This window comes from Lineus longissimus, chromosome 4 (genome assembly GCF_910592395.1).
Source record: "Lineus longissimus chromosome 4, tnLinLong1.2, whole genome shotgun sequence".
Classification (NCBI taxonomy): domain Eukaryota; kingdom Metazoa; phylum Nemertea; class Pilidiophora; order Heteronemertea; family Lineidae; genus Lineus; species Lineus longissimus.
In genome coordinates this window covers 21,762,943-21,780,586 of record NC_088311.1, presented here as the reverse complement: position 1 = coordinate 21,780,586, position 17,644 = coordinate 21,762,943, and the positions used below count along the sequence as shown (strand labels likewise).

At 41.0% G+C, this 17,644-nt stretch overlaps 4 protein-coding genes across 4 annotated transcripts in view; 2 read left to right on the top strand and 2 right to left on the bottom strand.

The window, feature by feature from the left end:
• Positions 1–358: 358 nt before the first annotated feature.
• On the bottom strand, positions 359–5,605 carry LOC135486883 (S-phase kinase-associated protein 2-like). The gene is made up of 11 exons (XM_064770015.1): positions 5,375–5,605; positions 4,567–4,762; positions 4,216–4,363; positions 3,881–3,989; positions 3,398–3,512; positions 2,926–2,972; positions 2,521–2,655; positions 2,171–2,269; positions 1,769–1,896; positions 1,232–1,394; positions 359–810 (listed from the first exon to the last, which is right to left on the bottom strand). The coding sequence occupies exons 1-11, from the start codon at positions 5,452–5,454 to the stop codon at positions 615–617; spliced, it is 1,416 nt and encodes a 471-aa protein (XP_064626085.1). The 5' UTR covers positions 5,455–5,605; the 3' UTR covers positions 359–614.
• A 9-nt stretch (positions 5,606–5,614) lies between these two features.
• Positions 5,615–8,919, top strand: LOC135486884 (holocytochrome c-type synthase-like). The gene is made up of 6 exons (XM_064770016.1): positions 5,615–5,709; positions 6,254–6,544; positions 6,785–6,932; positions 7,464–7,584; positions 7,792–7,875; positions 8,100–8,919. Exons 2-6 carry the CDS (start codon positions 6,263–6,265, stop codon positions 8,317–8,319), a joined length of 855 nt encoding a protein of 284 aa, XP_064626086.1. The 5' UTR covers positions 5,615–5,709; positions 6,254–6,262; the 3' UTR covers positions 8,320–8,919.
• Positions 8,920–9,890: 971 nt separating this feature from the next.
• Positions 9,891–16,718, top strand: LOC135486698 (sushi, von Willebrand factor type A, EGF and pentraxin domain-containing protein 1-like). Its single transcript, XM_064769741.1, has 8 exons — positions 9,891–9,973; positions 10,702–10,981; positions 11,475–11,666; positions 11,876–12,067; positions 12,666–12,848; positions 13,441–13,692; positions 15,402–15,650; positions 16,448–16,718. Exons 1-8 carry the CDS (start codon positions 9,920–9,922, stop codon positions 16,495–16,497), a joined length of 1,452 nt encoding a protein of 483 aa, XP_064625811.1. The 5' UTR covers positions 9,891–9,919; the 3' UTR covers positions 16,498–16,718.
• Positions 16,673–17,644, bottom strand: part of LOC135486699 (cys-loop ligand-gated ion channel-like) — a 23,142-nt gene continuing 22,170 nt past the window's right edge. The window contains exon 8 of the mRNA XM_064769743.1: positions 16,673–17,350. Coding sequence (XP_064625813.1) covers positions 17,237–17,350 — 114 coding nt within the window. The 3' untranslated portion in view covers positions 16,673–17,236. The remainder of the gene's footprint in view (positions 17,351–17,644) is intronic.

Here is a 17,644-nt window from a genome sequence, read left to right as displayed (position 1 = left end):
GTGGCTGGTGTAGCAGGAGGAATAGTCCCGTCTTTCAGAACTTTTTACTGGTGTAGCAGATGGAAAAGTCCATGGTCTTCCACAACCTTTCGCAGGAGTTGTCCTGTCTTTCCCAACTTGGTGCTGGTGTAGAGGGAGGAATAGTCCCTTGTCTTTCACAACCTGTCACTGGTGTACCAGGAGGAATAGTCCATCTTTCAGAACTTTTGGTTGGTCATAATCTGTCACTGGTGTAGCAGTAGTCCCAGTCTTTCAGAACCTGCTACAGGTTAGCCTCGGAGCTCTATTGATCTCATAGTCAAAGATAATACATGTACATGTATTTCAATAAAGTTTTAATTTTTATTTATATGGTAGTTCTTGTTATTTTTGAGAAAGCAATGATAAATTCCTTCGGCAAAACTGGTTTTAGCTGTTGTGACCGAGGCTTTTTCTGAACCAACACATGATTGCAAATTTACAGATCTCAGCTGAAGCAGGGATAGTAAATACAGGTAATCAAACTATTGCATAAAATTTAGGATCAATTCAGTAAACTTGTTGTAACAACAAGTTTAACTTAACCCACTCTGCATCAATATTCCCAGATAGATGAATGTACATCTCCATTTCATTTATAAAACACTGTCTCTGACCCGCAAACCCCATATACTTGTCCGCCGTATTCCTGTTGTCGGCCTTGCAATGTTTGAAAAAGGGAATTTATTGATTTCGACATTCGGCAGGGCATCTTGTATCACTTCTAACGCACCGTCTATCGTTGTTCCGAACAGATCCAGTGCCATCAGCGAGACCATGGAGGACAAGGCACTGAAAGGAAAACAATGCAAAACAATCATCAATTGTATCATGATCGAGGAAATTTTTACCATTTTACAAAAATTCTAAAATTTATGCAAGTTCATATATAGTGCTTTGTACTCTGCATGTACCATCTCAAAGCTTTACAATTATTCCCCCGCCAAACTCAGAAACTTTTCTGCAGGAACCAAAGAGTGCACATACTATGCTTGCGCTACACTCAGCCATTTCAGGTCACTAGAAAGTACCAAGTAGCACTGGCCGAGTCTTGAACCCATGACCTTCCAATCACTGTTAGGACACTAGAGAAAGCTGTAGTCAACCAGATCACATATAGGCAAGTAGTTAATCCTTCAGAAAAAAATTGCTTCTACGAAGTAACATTACTGAGTGCCAGAAAGAGCCATTTTTTATCAGCTAGTTAACTAACAGTAAATGAGAGGCCGGTATCCGATAACATCTGCTAAGGGCAATGTGCTCTAATCCCTTCAAGTTGGCGACAATGTCGTGTAAGATGGCCGGCGTCAACAAGAGAGCATCGCTAAGATCCAACTCCTTCAAGTGAGGGCAGGTACGGATTAGATTTCCCACATCTGGAAATGTAAATCTATACAATGACGTCTGACCTAATAGAAGATCTATAAGTACATGAACATTTCTATCTAAGGATGGAAGTCCCTCATGCTTAGTAATAACAACAAACTTTTGGCAATATGGATTTTGACACTTCAGCGCGTAACCTCTCTTATATGGCCATCTCTCTATTAAGGACACTAGTTTTGGTCCAAAATTGGCTGTTGCCATTCATTTTGACCTCTCTAATCGGACACCTTCTAAATACGGACAGTACTTGTCAGTCCCAAGGGTGTCTGTTATAGAGAAGCTTTACCGTCTGAAATGGCACACAGCGTTTTGAAATGGCATCATAGCCAGCACGACTAATTGAGCTCCGACTTGTTTTTATTACCTTCGTCAGTGAGTGTCTCCCTTGTTCCACTAAGGTTCAGTTTCAGGAGTCCGCTGGGCAGACATAACACAAGGTACACGACAGTCTCTCGATCTAAATACGTCCACGCAAGGTTCAGCGACTCCAAACTGAAAGACAGACAATTTGGAATGTTGACAATCAGTTCTGAAACAATTGGAAATTTAAAGCAGTACCCAAGCTTTGTTGGTGTCCTTTTGATGAGCTCCACTTTAGCTGATCACTCCAGAGGTAAATGGAGCACAGCACAAAAGGCAATTTGAACTAATAAAGTACCAAAGTCGCACATCACCAAAGTAGTGATCTTTCACAACTTAATCATTTTCGATAACTGATTTATGCTTGCGTGCATGATGAACATGTGATACATGCATAATTTCTTACCAAACACAGTTTGAGGTGATTTCTGACAGACCTTCAGTTGTGAGATTCTGACATGAGGACAAGTTCAACACTTGGATGTTTCTGTTTTGACCGATGTATCTGCAAGGTAGAATTACAGGGATTAGCTTTCGACATCCAAATAAAGTACTGTAAACTGTCAGGTTTTTGTGGGTATTCTTTTCCACGGTTTTGCGAGAAACTGAGAGGCGTGAAAATAAATCTTGCCAAAAAATCATACGGTAAATTTAAAACAGTGTAAAACTCAGTTCACTCTGAAAACAACAAATCAGGTTACAGGTGCCCGAAACCTGTATATTCAATAGATTTGAAATTTTAATTTGGACACTTACTGGCAAGTTATGTCTGTGAGTTGACAATTCTCCAGGCTGACTTTGCGGAGTTTAGTGCACCTGGCAAATATCTCCTCCAAACCTTCAGGCTTTATCACAGCCATTGAGAGGTCCAGGTATTGTAATTGACATGGTCTGAAAATAAAAATGAAGTTGGTTTAACCGTATATTTGCCGACTTGAGAATTTCCTTGCCCAAGATAAAGTCAACCAAATGCAGGGCTGCCAATGGGTTTTGACAACTCTCTAATCTTTTGTCAAAAACTTTACCATTTCTCTGAATGCCAAATTTTTCTAAATTTTTTAGCCAAACTTCTGATACATGGACTGCATTACTGAAATGAAGATAAAATAGCTGGGAGTTAACAGTACATGTATTTGATATACCAGTAAGGACTTCACTTACCTGACAGAGTTGATACATTGTGACAATGTGTGAATAGGTGAGGAAATCTAGAGAAAAACAAAGGAAAATTGAGCAGATGAGTGGGGAGCAGTAAAGGAAAATGACTAACACTGAAATTCCTCAAGAAGCACATCTGACATCAATCAAGACACCTATACCTATATTGGTCGATACCTCACTTGCAGCATTAAAGAGCTTTGCTGTCCGCTCACAGATCTTTAGTAACTAGTGGTCCGATTATATCTAGTGTCATATTCTGATGATGGGCATAAGTTCACGTACAGTGGTGATAATAGTATCAATTTTCAACTGATTAGCCATGTTCATAGATTGGCATTAGAACACACTGTATTAAGGTAAGTTTAATTATTATACTGATAGAAAATTTCTGTTTCAGTAACATGTGTATGCTTTCAAAAAGACCCCTTCGATACTGAAAAAGCGAAATTCACAATGTCGCGTGAATCCTCACCTCTGTTTTTGACAATCTGAGTATGGAGACACCGCGGTTCAGCACATTCCCAAGTACACCAGCGCTGAGCGATTTGTTTGCCAAGTCCATGCGCTTCCAGAATGATTCATCCATCCTAAAAATCAGTAAATATCCATGATTTTTGATAGTTAAAACTGACATCAAATAATACAAAAAAATTTCTAACATCTACACACCTAGCAAGTATAAAGAGAAATGTTGGAGTATTTGTGAGTAGTTTCCTCAAAATCAGAAAATAGTCATTGTCTTCCACCCTCTAGCCTCAGAGTGTATTACTCCTGCATGTCTAATTCCCAATGCATTGCCTATTAAAGTTGCATAGTAAGACACATAACCCGTATATAAAAATAGTTTGCTTTAGACACTATCAAAATCATCAGTGCGTCTAAGATGGCAATATTTTCCTGTGTCCTATAAGACCTTATGAGATTGAGAATCAAACAAGGCAGTGATTGTACCTACCCAAGTCTGTACCATCTCTTACAGACACATGCACATTTGACGAGCATGAAGCGCGGTAACCATCTAAATATGGCCAGGATGACCTCATCAGGTAGCACATTGATCATACCTAAAAAACAAATAGTTCAGAATTTGCAGGTGTCAAGCAGACAGGGCAAATAATCGGAAAATTGGCACCGATAAGCTTCGGATAGTTTGTTTGCACTTTGGGATCTTCATGCAAAGGGAAATGTCCGCCAATAGCTTGGTAATAACGCCCTCGATAATGCCATTGGTGCTTTAATCAATCGTGGCATCATGCTATCCATGGACAAAACACCCAAGCCCATACTCACCATCCCCCGTTAAAGTGTAAGACTTCTTTTTTCGACTGATGCTGAAGACATTTGAAAGTGGACTAGAATTGAATAACTGATTCTCAGTGCTTGAATTGGAATTACTGCTGCCTGGGCTGCTGTTATGGATATGAAAGGCAACTGGAGCCTGAAAATACAAGTTAAGAGATCAATCAAAACGGGAAATTTGACACCACTGTTTCAAATAGTGTACGGTAATTGCTTCGAAACATTTCTTTTATTTGAGGGTAAAGCCTAATCTTTTTTCATAAATTGCTGGCAATGATAATGACATTTACAGAATTTTTCACCCATCTATTCTTAAAGGCAAAGCTCAGTGACAAAGCCTACCTGGGGTGGTGGTATATTTTCACTGTCATAACAGGGTGGTGTTGGTCCCAAGCACTCGTCTTGACTGTCTTCATCAAACAGTGACATGCCCATCTCCTCCAAGATGAGGCTTGTTTTTCGATCTCCCATCCTAGACCAATGTTTTTGGGATGGGGACTTTTTCACATCGCCGGAATCAGGCAACTTGTTCTTATTTCTGAAAAAAGTTGAAAGTTGATCATAATTTAATTATATCATAAAAATGACACAGCGGCAATTACCCGAGGAGTAGTCTCATTGCAAACAGATGTGGTGGCTAACCAACCCTCCCTGGGCTGGGGAGAGGGAAGTGAGGCATTTATTCATCATGTTTATTTGATCTCCGCAGTCGCTGCTGGCTGGACCTAGATCTGATATGCAGGCCCCATATATATTAAATAGGCCTACAGGGCATTTAATGACTTCCATCTAGGCCTAGTCATGGCAGGAGCCCGGTGTAAAAGGAATGGTAATGGATTAGGATAGGAATGCAGGACCCCATACAATAGCTGTGTCAACGAATATCATCAATACAGCAATATGGTTAATGGTTTGGTTAGGGTTAGTTACATAATCTTCAACAAAGGAACTCGGCGACTCTGCTCTGTTCATTTTAACTAAAGGACCGGACTTCGATTCCGGGGGACTTGCATTTCTTCTTTTACACCAGCCTGCTAATAATCTATAAGATATGACCCATCAAAAAAGCCAGATATTTTTAAGCAAATTAATCTAAAAACAGAAAACTTTACATCAAAGTGCTCTCAACATATTCACGCATCCACTGTACCTGTTGTTTGATTTAACATTTTCTTTCAATGAGGTATTTTCAGGATAAGTGGTTATTACTTTCTCCCACCGAACATCCATGACTTCATCTTTGCCGCCATCCCGTGATCCATTCTCCAAGCGTCATGAATAGTGATCATTGTCGCCAAGCATGTCTCACTCGACCTACTCTCTCTGCTTGACAATTTCAGCGGATGCATGTAAATTGGACATTTGGCCCGGCGCCCGGGAGATTGCGGAAGCGCAATAGTGAACTTCCGTTTTAAGCCGTGGAGGATTTGCCAGAATTTTCTTTACTAAATTGTCGGATTTCATTTCTCTCTTTGATCAGATTTGGTACGTAATCACAGTATCGTCGTTCTTAGTATATAGCAATCCAAATGATGTCGAGAAATAAGTATGGTTGTTGACAGTTCTTAGGAAAAAGGACGTTTTTAAGTAGACCCTATTCTCCATGTACATTTTGTACACAATACTCTATACATAACACATTTATGTAATCACTTCTAGTTCTTATCATGCGCTACACGCTAACCATACTTAAACGTTTTGTGGACTTTTCATAGTTTATAGTGTGAGTATATCCAGCTGTCAGACACAGTGACTGATGTTGTTATTTGTGAGGTCTACTTATACTAAACATGACTAACCGTGTTGTTGTCCCACTGCCAAGTCCGAGGCTGGGCTGGGCAGTAAGACATGCTTATCACTTCTGTGGACTACAATGTTAAGGGCGACGAATTGGGCTCCTGAAATAGACATCATCTTATCTTGGAAGGCGTGACATCATAATCGAGCCTGGTCCAGATGCCCCATCATTCTTTTCACATTTCTTGCTTTTGTAATTCGATCACCATGAATTAAATCTTTGTCTTTGCAGTGCTAAAAAATGGGTGCTTCTGCATCAACTGATGCTGCGGCAAGTCTTACTGTACCACAACCAGCTGTTGCTGCAACTCAGACGCCTAGGTCTCGTGGAGACAGAAGCACAATACAAAACGTTCCAGCAGAATGCCCTATGCATCAAAAGACTGCATCGCCTCCTAGCGAGTGTCCAATGAGTGAGAACTACCAGAAACCAGCATATCCTTCAGAATGTCCGATGCATCAGGAAGGAAGTCCTAAGCTAGTTACAGATGTCAACACTAATGATATTGATCCAGCCAATTTGGTAAGCAGTTTTCCCAGTTGTCTGTAAGAGGGTGGAAAAGGCTGGTTTTTGTAATTGAAAACTTTGGGTTTGAAGTTTAAGATGGATGGCAGAGAAATTTAAGAGTGTTCTTAACATTTCAAAATCAACATTATTCAAGAGCGGAGGAGACGTTCAAAAAGGGGTGGTATATGGTGCAGTATTGTAAATAACCAGTTAGCAATTCCTCTTCACTGATGTTCTACATTGTGATTATTTCAGATGCCACCCCCAAACCAGCAGCCCTCTCCTGGACAGCCATTCTCCTTGCCAGTCAACAGGGAAACGTCAACCATTCCGAGGGCTGGGACAGGTGGTAACTGGGAATATCCCTCCCAGCAGATGTTCTGGAATGCTATGATTCGAAAAGGTAAGTTCGACCCGACTCTAATGTATCAACGTGAAGAACACAAGGATTTTTGCAAGTTGTCAGAAATTGTCTAAACCAGGTATAGACATGACCATTGTCGTTGAGCCTTCAATGAGTAATGTAAGGTGGTACAGTTATAGTACTGGTAGAGTGGTAGCCCCTGAATACATTAGTGTGTACTGCCAGCAGTTTTCGACACTTAAAAGGGCTATCATTGGGCTACAATTGTACCTCTTGCCTTACTTCTAAGGATACTTTTGAACAAGGATGTATTTAGATTTGGGGTATTTTGTAACTTTTCTCAAGCTGCTGGCCCCTGTCCAATGAGGGCTAATGGGAAAGGCAAGTGATACTCTAGTCTCAAAAATAGAGTATTTTTGTGCTCTTTCAAAGCGGGCTTGATGATTAGAAGCAAACACATGGTATTCAGAGTAGTGGTAGTAAAGTATTGGGGCTCTATGAGGCATTCTGAATCAGAATTTTTAGGGAGGCTTGGAGTCTTCTTAAAATGCCGACTTGCTTTTGTTTCAGGCTGGCGGTGGAAGGATGATGATGTTTCGCCGAATGACATGTCACACATTATCAGGATCCATAATGCAAACAATGAGCAGGCTTGGCAAGAGGTTCTCATGTGGGAGGCCCTACATGCAAAGTAAGTAGATAATTGTTCTTATTAAAATCTTTCAATTCCCCTTGGTCAGGTGATATCTGGCACTGAAGCACAGGGGCACCTGCTCATTTCATTACTAATATCAGATTTACATAACTCTTTTTTTGCCGAGGACCTTCTCTCTCTCTTCGAATTTTTTTTCCGACAGCCTGATGTAGCAGTACGCAAACCTTTTGTCATATTTTCCAGGGAATGTGGACATCCGCAGCTAGTTCGGTTTGGCGGACGGGCAAAAGATTTTTCACCAAGGGCGAGGATGCGGTCTTGGATGGGGTAGGTTTAAATATTTCAGTTCTTCATAAGGTACCTTTCTCAGAGCAGTGTTGGTCACCAGAAATTATTTTGACGTTTGAAGATATTCAAGCATACACTCTGTTGCGGGTACTACTGTATAAACTCTGGAAAGTACGGCTGCAGTTTTCTGTTTAACCACTCCACTACAAGATGTTTGGCAGCGTCATTCACAAGGCATGTAATCCTGGTCTTCCTTTCTTCAGATACGAGTTGCCATTCGATCGGCATGACTGGATCGTGGACCGTTGTGGAAAAGAAGTGCGGTACATCATTGATTATTACGACGGTGGCGTAGTGGATGAAGAGACGAGTCGTTTTGCAATCCTCGACGTACGACCTGCCATGGACTCGTTTGAGAACGTTTGGGATCGGATGAAAGTTGCCTGGTGGCGCTGGACTGTGAAACAGGATGATCAGAGTTGAAAAGAGTGACATTGTTCTAGGACTGCTGAGAATTGATCTACTTAAAGGAAGAGTAGCTCAAGATAATGCCAGGCTGGCACTGAGGAAGTTGACAGTCTCTGTAGGACGGTTTTTGATCCATCAGGAAATGTTTACAAATGTCCTTTGAACTGTCGGTGCACACTTTTCGGTTAATGTGTCTGTGAACGTCCCACAATGCAGTGGTTGTTTTGTTTTAAATTGAGATACTTCTCATGATCCTCCGTTTATTGAGAGGTAACTTTGTGGTTTGCACTACATACATTATGTATGGATACACAGCTGTACAGAGACCAGTCCTGGGAAAAATCAAATCAAAAAACGTACAAAACATTCTTTATTTGTACAAATTGTACTTTTTTAGTGTATTGATATATATTGCACCTTCTACAGTGGAACTCTGGCACTCTCGATATATAATACAGGCCTTGCAGAGATTTGACAGCTGTCCCTTATAAGTTATGTGAATTATTAGTCTTGGTGCTGGTGATAAGTCACTGAGGAACTTTGGATGTTCGACTTTATAGATTGATTTGGAGCGACACAAATTGTGATGGAATAAAAAGTTTTGCATTCTGTATACATTCTGGAGTCTTGATGGTTCTGTGTAGAATATTGTTCTTTTCTGTTGCAGAATGGTGATTAGGGAAAAGACTCATGAACAGAAAACAAATCCCAACGGTTTACTGTGAATTCTTCTGCTTCCAAAGGCTAGAATTGAAGCTGTTTGCTGCAATCTTGCCAAATTGTTCATTAAATGAGGTAAAAAGATTCAATGCGCTTCCATTAAAATTCCTTATCAGATTTCACCCAACCATTGACATTGCTACATATTCTAGTCCCATTTGCCTTGATTTATACACAGACAACAATAAATAATGCAGCCATTTGTTCATATCTAAAGTTCTGTACTTCCGACCTGCTCGGGTCCTTGGGGTCAGAGATGTTCTTTCTGATGTCCTTCCTGAGATGTCCAGTTAATAGGGGCAGCCTGCCGAGATGAAAATAAACTACGTCACAATGTCCAAGCCCCGGGATGTTGTTGATGTTAGTTCTGTCAAGAAGACACTGGTGACGTGATCGAATATGAAATTATGTCGTTGATGTAAAGAAGCTTGTACTCGGTATTGACAGCCCAAAGTGGCCAAGAGTACCCAATGCCAATGCTGGAGAGATGGACGGTGACCCAAGGAGAAGCCTGGCTGACCTGTGTAGTGTTCTACATGGTAACACACTTCTGGTCCCGCTTCTGCTATTCGCTGGGCTTAAATTCGGCCTGAATGGCTTCACCAAAAACATTCTTCACTCCCTTCTGTGAAAATCATATGAAAATAACTAAATATAGGCATTTTAATCAGCCTAGGGTAGAATATCATGGTATAATGCCTTAGGTCAATCTTAATTACTTTTATGCCCAGGCCTGTCTCATCCCCGGTTCTCATATTGCTGGTCCACTCCTTTACTTAAATTGCCATGAGTTTGTTTACCATAATAAAATGGTGTCTCAAGTTATCACTTAGAACACCAATTGTAACGTCACTGACTGTCTGTAGGCCGAGGAACCGGTCTCACTTTTCATCTAATGGCCATGATGTCAAGTAAGATATGGCTGGCGATTTGGCTGGCGATTTTACAGGCAAGTTCTTTTTAATGTGGACGCCCAATTCAACGAGGTGGAGATTGGAAAAACTCTTATCACGGATCAGAGTCTCTTTGTAGGACTGCAGGATGACGTTAAAGGGACAACTTGGGTGTGGGATTTATGTGGCCAGATGTTGCCACCATGCGCTGCTGTCACGTTGTTAATGCAATTCAACCAAATGTAGAATTAATTCAACTATAAATGTTGGGAGGCGGTTTTGGGCAGGTGGCTTGCGAATTTCAGTCATTCCGTTCAAGTATACTGTCTATTGCAATTCAATGATTCTCTTCTGTTATCCACTTCGGAGAAGTCGCGGTCCTTCTGGAAGCACCTTTTGTACTGTGAGGAAAAACCAACTCATCCCATTCTCAAGTCCCTTTTAATGGGCATCCTGACATAACCAGGGATTTTCAATATACTCCGCCTCTCGATATTTCAAACTACGAGGTAGGAGAGTATCAAAAACCTGTATCTCAGGATGTTTAATGTGAGGCTTGCTGAATTTCATAAGAACCTGATAACGCACGTGGCACGTGGAACGATTAGGTGCAATCTCCAGCCTGTGCACTATCGTTCATTTGGCCTCTTCCGCGGCTTGGTCTCTTCCGGTTTATGAGGCAATCGTAGCAAGTCCTCACATAGGGAGATTGGTTCAAGTGACATTAGTCTTAAAGTTTTCCCAATGTAATGCATGATGGACAATCTTCTGGTTTCTTTCTCAGTGTGACCAGCAAGTCCTGGCGGACATGGGAGACTTTGATGACCTTGATGACTCTCTGGGTGATGGGGCTGGACTCGATGGAGGGGCCTCCACAGGGGGTTCATCTACAAAGAATTGTCCATTACTCAACATAACGAACGCGGTTCTCGCAACGACCGATAGGAACGTGGGATCATTCATGTTGTTTACTTGTATCCATGGTTACAAGAAATCAGGAGGAAGTGACATGAGAGAATGCAAATCTGACGGAAAATGGGCTGGAAAGGACATCGTCTGCAAAAGTAAGTTCCCCGGTCTTTTTTCAATAAGCACTGAAAGGACGTTTAGAAATTGTAGATGCACGTGTACATGAATAGTATACTATAAGGCCTTCAATGTTACTAAAAATCTACAGGACCGCATATACATCGCCTCCCTTTAAACATTATGACCTTGTTCGTCCTGGATCATGCTCGTCCATGGGAAGACTGCGTTGGACTGGCTCGGGGCCGAAAAGTACCGCGGCAGGTTCCAAACTGGTCACTCCGACAGGAACGCAACGAGAAAATGTTTTTGGCTCCTGATTTAGCTGTTTTTGGCTCCTGTAATAGCTTGCAATGTCAGTGAAATAAACAAAGTCCGCCGAAAGGCTTTTACCGTTGACAGCATCCTGAACTTCAGTGCAACACTCGACACAATAACCGAGCTTATGTATCTTGTGGCGATGGGAGCAAACGACTGACTCTGGTATTCGAGGATGCGGTCACAGTTGTTTCCTTACCAATATCATTTCAGTTATAACATGCCCGTCGGCACCATCCGTTTCGAATTCAACCAAAGTCGTCACCAAAGCTTCAAGCAGTGGAACTCCAGTCCTCGGCACAACCGTCACTTACAAATGCTCCAAGTATTATTTACCTTCGGGAAATAAAACCCGGGAGTGTCTGAAAAGTGGTGAATGGTCCAAATTAAACTTCAGATGTAACGGTAAGTGCATGTAAGAAGTTAGCATACGTGTATTTACATGTAATTTGATATTTTAATTGTCTCTAACTCCAATATCACAAATTTTAACACGTATGTCGGTCCAGGTATAAAATATTGGAAATTATTTGTCAGGTGAAAATACCATTTCCCGAGGCTTTGTTAACTTTCTATTTTTATATAATCATGCATAAGTATACCTTATTTTTTAGAAATCGAGTGTCCCGAACCACCAGCAATACTGAATGCGATCAGGACACCAACGGGTAGACTAAGTCAAAAAGTCAAAAAGGTTGGTGGCGTTGTGACGTACTCTTGTAAAAAAGGATACATTCCGAAGGGGTCAGGCCGGATCACGTGCCAAAATAATGGAACATGGACGATCGCCACTTTAACCTGCGACGGTAATTGGTCAAATTTTTACGCAAAATGGTTACGGGCCATCTCTTAAAGGGGGACTATAGGCAGGAACAGAGGGGCTAATTTGGCCATCTTCAGGTGACTAATATACACAGTAAGGGCCTTGGGTCATGTCATACTCAGCACTAAATATATTCCTTGTACAAGAATGAATCATTTCGACGTACTGTGAGATGTGAGAGATCCCTATTGGCGACTTCGTCTAACTTTATCTTGCCTGCCCGGCCGCTGCCTATATTGTCCCTTTAAAATCGTATTTCCTGTGATAGATCAATCTCCAAGTCTTGCTATTAGTAACTGTAGCTAAGAGTAAAACATATTTTCGCTACTATCCGTATGTTCTATGGACTTCATTACTTTCAAGTAATGAGTTTTTGACTTCAATGAAGCAGATAACGTCTAGTCAAACTTACCGCAAAGTTAATCACTAATTTGCCGATATTCTTCATTCATATAAATCTGTGATGAATTGAAAAGTGATTTTTGTCGGTCGAGGTTCTTTTCGGCAAAATATGGCCGCCACGTTGAAAATTTCATCACAATGAGGAACAGGAACAATAAACAATATCATTTCTTCTGCAGGTAATTGTGAATCTCCGGCAAAACTACCAGGCACGACCTTGATGGGCAAATTGAACTACCACATAGGTTCCACCGTCACTTATTTCTGTAAACCACCTTTGGCGTACCCACTCGGTTCAAATCACAGCTCCGTTACCTGCCTCAAGAACAGGAAATGGTCAAAACCAAATATTAAATGCGTTGGTAGGTACGCGTATATAAGTGATTCACCTAAAAGACCATTGGCGAACAAAATTCGGTGTGTAGAAGTTGAAAATGTCGCCTGGAAAATGTGTCCGGCCCAGTTGTATTCCGACTGATTATTATGGGGTTCTAGATAGAGGCCGACCGTCAATAGCTCTGAAATTAAAGCGCGAATGCTGTTTAACGAAACTTTGCAGAAATACATAACAAATTAGAACCTGAAGATTTCATTAATATTCTCACGGCAGTAGGTAGCGCGATACAGAACTGAAAATATCAAAATCGGTGCACTCCGTCAGTGTAAACATATATATGTAAATGTAATGAAACACACACATTTTTTTCTCTGTCGTAACAGCCGTGAGAAATAAAGAAATTCGCTTGGTACTTAGGCAACACAAAAAAACTTTTCCCAGTGATCTTGAATAACTACCAAAATATAAACTCAATTTTAATAAACTCTCTGCCACATATATGTATATACATGTACATGTAGTTCACATTAATACTTTTGGTTTCAATAGCAAAAGAATGAATCATTTTTGTGTCACGCAGTATTTCAGATGTGCTTTTCTGTGTCGACTTATTTCAGAGTACAACTTCACGCTCGGGAACTGTTTTGGACATGACATCCACCCAGTCCTTCATCTAAGCGCGAAGCAAGGAGTTGAAGAATGCCTCAAAAAGTGCGCACAACTGCCAAAATGTCAAACATTCCTGTACCTCTCCAAGAGCGGTCGCAAGCGATGCTATCTCAAATATGTTGAATGTCCGGATAAGAAGGTCAAGTGCCATGGCCATCCCGATTTCAATCTTTACCGAAAGGTTATTCACGAAGAGGAATGTAAGTACATGAATATATAGAATAAACGGAGGAAATTGGAGGAAATGTGGGATAATGCGAAAGCCCAGAAAGCTTGGTCGATTTCGAGTTTTGAATTTCGACGAAGTCGGGTTTTGAATTTCGAAGTGAAGTTTTGAATCTCGAAGTCGTGTTTTGAATCTCGAAGTCGAGTTTTGAATTTCGTAGGCTAGCCTATTTTGAATCTCGAAATGAACCCTCTGGGCTTTCGTCCAATTTGGAATGTGGACTATCATGTGCGGGTGGAGTATCAAATTATAACGCTTGTCAATTAAATCAAATCGAATATTTTACTAGTTACTATTTTACTACTGTTCAGCCTCGGAGAAGAAGTCGGAAGGGTGTCCAATCTAACCACAGCTCGCTGCCACCAATCACCGCCGTTTGCAGCCATTACCAGCTATTGCGGGCCTAGCCAATTAAGCCAATTAGTGCACCTGCTTAATTGGTCCTGGCAAGCCTAATGGAAAATGCATAGGAAATATCAATAAAGTTGGCTTTTTGGGCGGGGTGTTAAAATAATCCCAACTCCCGACTTCTGACACAATTCTATATATGTCTAGGTATTTACTGGCAAAATTTGGAGTGATTTGGATGGAAATTCGATGTGTCCATCTATAGGTTGAAAATTTTGGTAAATCTGTAATGCTTCACTCGTAGCCCGTAGTGTAAATTCCTGAGAAAGTGGGTTTTGGGGGCTTTTCTAGCTGCGCTAGCTCCGAAACTATACATTTGATACAAACTCCCGACTTCAGACGTGGTTGATATAACTCTTAGGATTATATTCCCAAGATTTCAGCTTTATTGGAGAAAAATTCATAGTGTCCATAGGGGGGTTGAAAATTGGAGGATTTTCAATTTTTTTCCCAACAAATATGCGAAAAATATTACTTTTCACCTAGAATTAATCAAAGTTTCGCAAACTATCATAAAGTACTTCCTTGCAACAATCATTTGTGAAGCTTTCAAAACTTTTGGCTGATTTATTTGACCCTAAATCAGCAAAAACCAAACATTTTAGTGTTTGTATGCACCAATGCACAGGAGGCTAATTGCCAGATTAATTCACACCTTTCCAATCTCAAACAATAGGAATGATGGAGTCTCCCTCTATTCAAAACAGAGCGTGCTAGGCCCGCAATAGCTGGTAATGCACCTCTGTACAATCTCTAATATAACTCATCGTCGTGACCACCCTGAGATCAGGTTTTTGCTATACTCCTACCTCGTATACAAAATATCGAGAGGCGGAGTATATTTAAGACCACTGATTACGTCAGGATGCGTCGTGACGCAATGCAAGACCGAGGCACGTCATAAAATTTAAACATCCGTCTTCTACCACCTCCAAAGCACTATCTGGCCTACGCCGTTCGTGTACTTTGTATATACTTGTGGTACATGTACAGGTAAATAAAAGTTGCTGCTCTACAGTACATGTATATATAGCCAGACGGGTCAGCATGTTGAAAGTTGTTCTTTCAAAGTATCGGGGTGTATACTGTATATGCACTGCAAACATGTTGAATGTACTATTGAATGTAATATTCAATGTGTAATACGTAATTGAAGATATTTTATGATTAGGCTATATCTTAAAGGTCCAGAATAAATACAGTTTTTGTAACGGCCGGCATCACTACTAACCACAGTAGCAATCACGCGCGTATAACTTGTCTATGCATTTACAGACACAAAGCGTATGCATAAGAAAATCGCCAAGTGCTTTAGTCACACATACGGAGATTGCTACGGACGCGACATCATTAACTTTGGAGATGTGAAATCAACTAGGCGGTGCTTGGCCAAGTGTTGGCAACGAGATAGCTGCAAGTCTGTCTTGTACGTCAAACGAAGATCGCGGTGCTACCTAAAGCACTATAAATGCAAGCCGAACCAGATATCTTCGAAGAAGAAGAAGGGCCTCCATTATTTCACGAGTAAGCATTATCAAATTAATGATCATTGTTTATATAGCCTCTCAATGTCAGCCTGGTAAAACCACACGCCTCCCTCATGATCATTCGTTGGTCGATCGCTCCGGTCAACTGACTTGGGACAAGGCTGTCTCAATACGACACTTTAAAAGTACTTCGGTCGATGGTACGGTTTGCGCAGAACTGACCAATCAGCTAGAGCTAGCAAAAGTCGTAATCAAGTGCGCAATCAAGTGCGCAACGTCATTTGCTGGCTATGTTAACTGATTGGATTGGACAGTTATGCGCAAACTGTGGGTACCACGTCATATCCGGGACCGAAGTTCTTAAGTGTCGTATTCGAAGTCGGTGCCACGAAATTAGTTGCAAACTAGTGCTTTTATCATAGCTGATGTTCTATTGCTCTGAAAAAGTCACCCTGTGGTATAAAGACACAAAAATTACTCAATACAATTTAGGGATGGTTCCGGGAAAAGAGTTTTTGAAATGCTCATTTATTTTGAAAGAACCTTTCCAACTGTAAACACCTGATGACATTTAACTTTTACTATAGTGCCTTTATACAGTAATGCATACATTCGTTCATATTCCTCTCTATTCTCCTTTGGGGTTAGAGCTCTTAAACTTACTCTCATACACTGTACCTTGAGGTACAAAACAAAATGTACACACCACTCTACTCTGATGTGTAACATCGAGACATCTATTTGTATGGCGCTGGGTTTATTATATTCATTGGAACACATCTTAAGTCTCGTATCGGACCATTTTCATATATGCTTTTGTTTGCTTTCTTTCAGAAAAAAACAGTGTCATTTGCCGACAACTTCGAAAAAGAACTAATCTTTGAAGAGGAACCAACATACACGACATGCCCTTATAGAAACAAATCGATTGCATAATATTTTTTATTAGAAGCCCACTCTTAAAAACACAGATGCGCATTCAATTTTCTAGCTGTTGTGGGAACTACTGATATGGTACTGATAATTATAACCACCTTAAACCAGAGAAGTTGCCAAAAGTCACTCATGATCACATAAATACAGAAGATTGAAGATATTTCAACAACTCTTCGCTGGTTGATTATTATTTGCTTATCCTTTATTAAGGTGTGATTCGCTCGTTTACGTTGTCCACATGAGTTACGCTGGTAACTTGAAACGGCGTTTACAGAGATACACGCCAGCGCTGTTAGATCAACTGAATGTTATCTCCTTCTGAAAACCGTTCAGTCCTGTACAAATAATGGAATAGTAAAATTATTCAACGGTGAAAAAAAGTATTCCACTCCGCGAATACCAAATCACTAAATTCTAATTGCTTCAGGATTTCAAGTTGTAGCCATAATGGCGGTGCCTAGGGTTCAACCCTTAACACTGCCTCAAAGAAGGCTAACCCCGAAACCTTGCTGGACAAACCAAGGAGCCCACGTACTGCGCTGTCCCTTTCAGGCGAGCGGATGTCCCCTGATGTTTTTATGAAACTAAGTTTCAATTCAGAAGAGTGACCGACACCTCGCTCGAAACGATACGATCGCGGTTTGCGACATCTCTCATATTTGCGACTGCACAGGTCGGCGTGCAGTACTAGACCACGGTAGCATTCTGAAAGCCTCTATTCCGCATGCCTTTCTTTTTTTGGCTGAAAGAGGGTCTATTCTTGAGGTTTGCACGAGCATTTGTCAGCTTCTTGACTTCAACCTGAAAGAAGATTGAAAAACAGTTTACTACTGAGAGGAGGTCGCTTTTAATAGAAATCCGACTTCGCCACATACTGAATGATATAAGTGAAGGTTTTTAAGACTTTATACTATAAAGCCACCTCCTGGCTTCGAGTGAAAACCGCGTATAGCAGTGGTTTTTTTCGAGGTTAACACTAAAACTGCATATTATACTGGGCCTGGACGCAGCAGGCATGGACACCTTGATATACTCGTACCACGTGAATTCGGTGACTAATGGCATGTCCAGCCAGCGTCTTTGCACGTTCACACA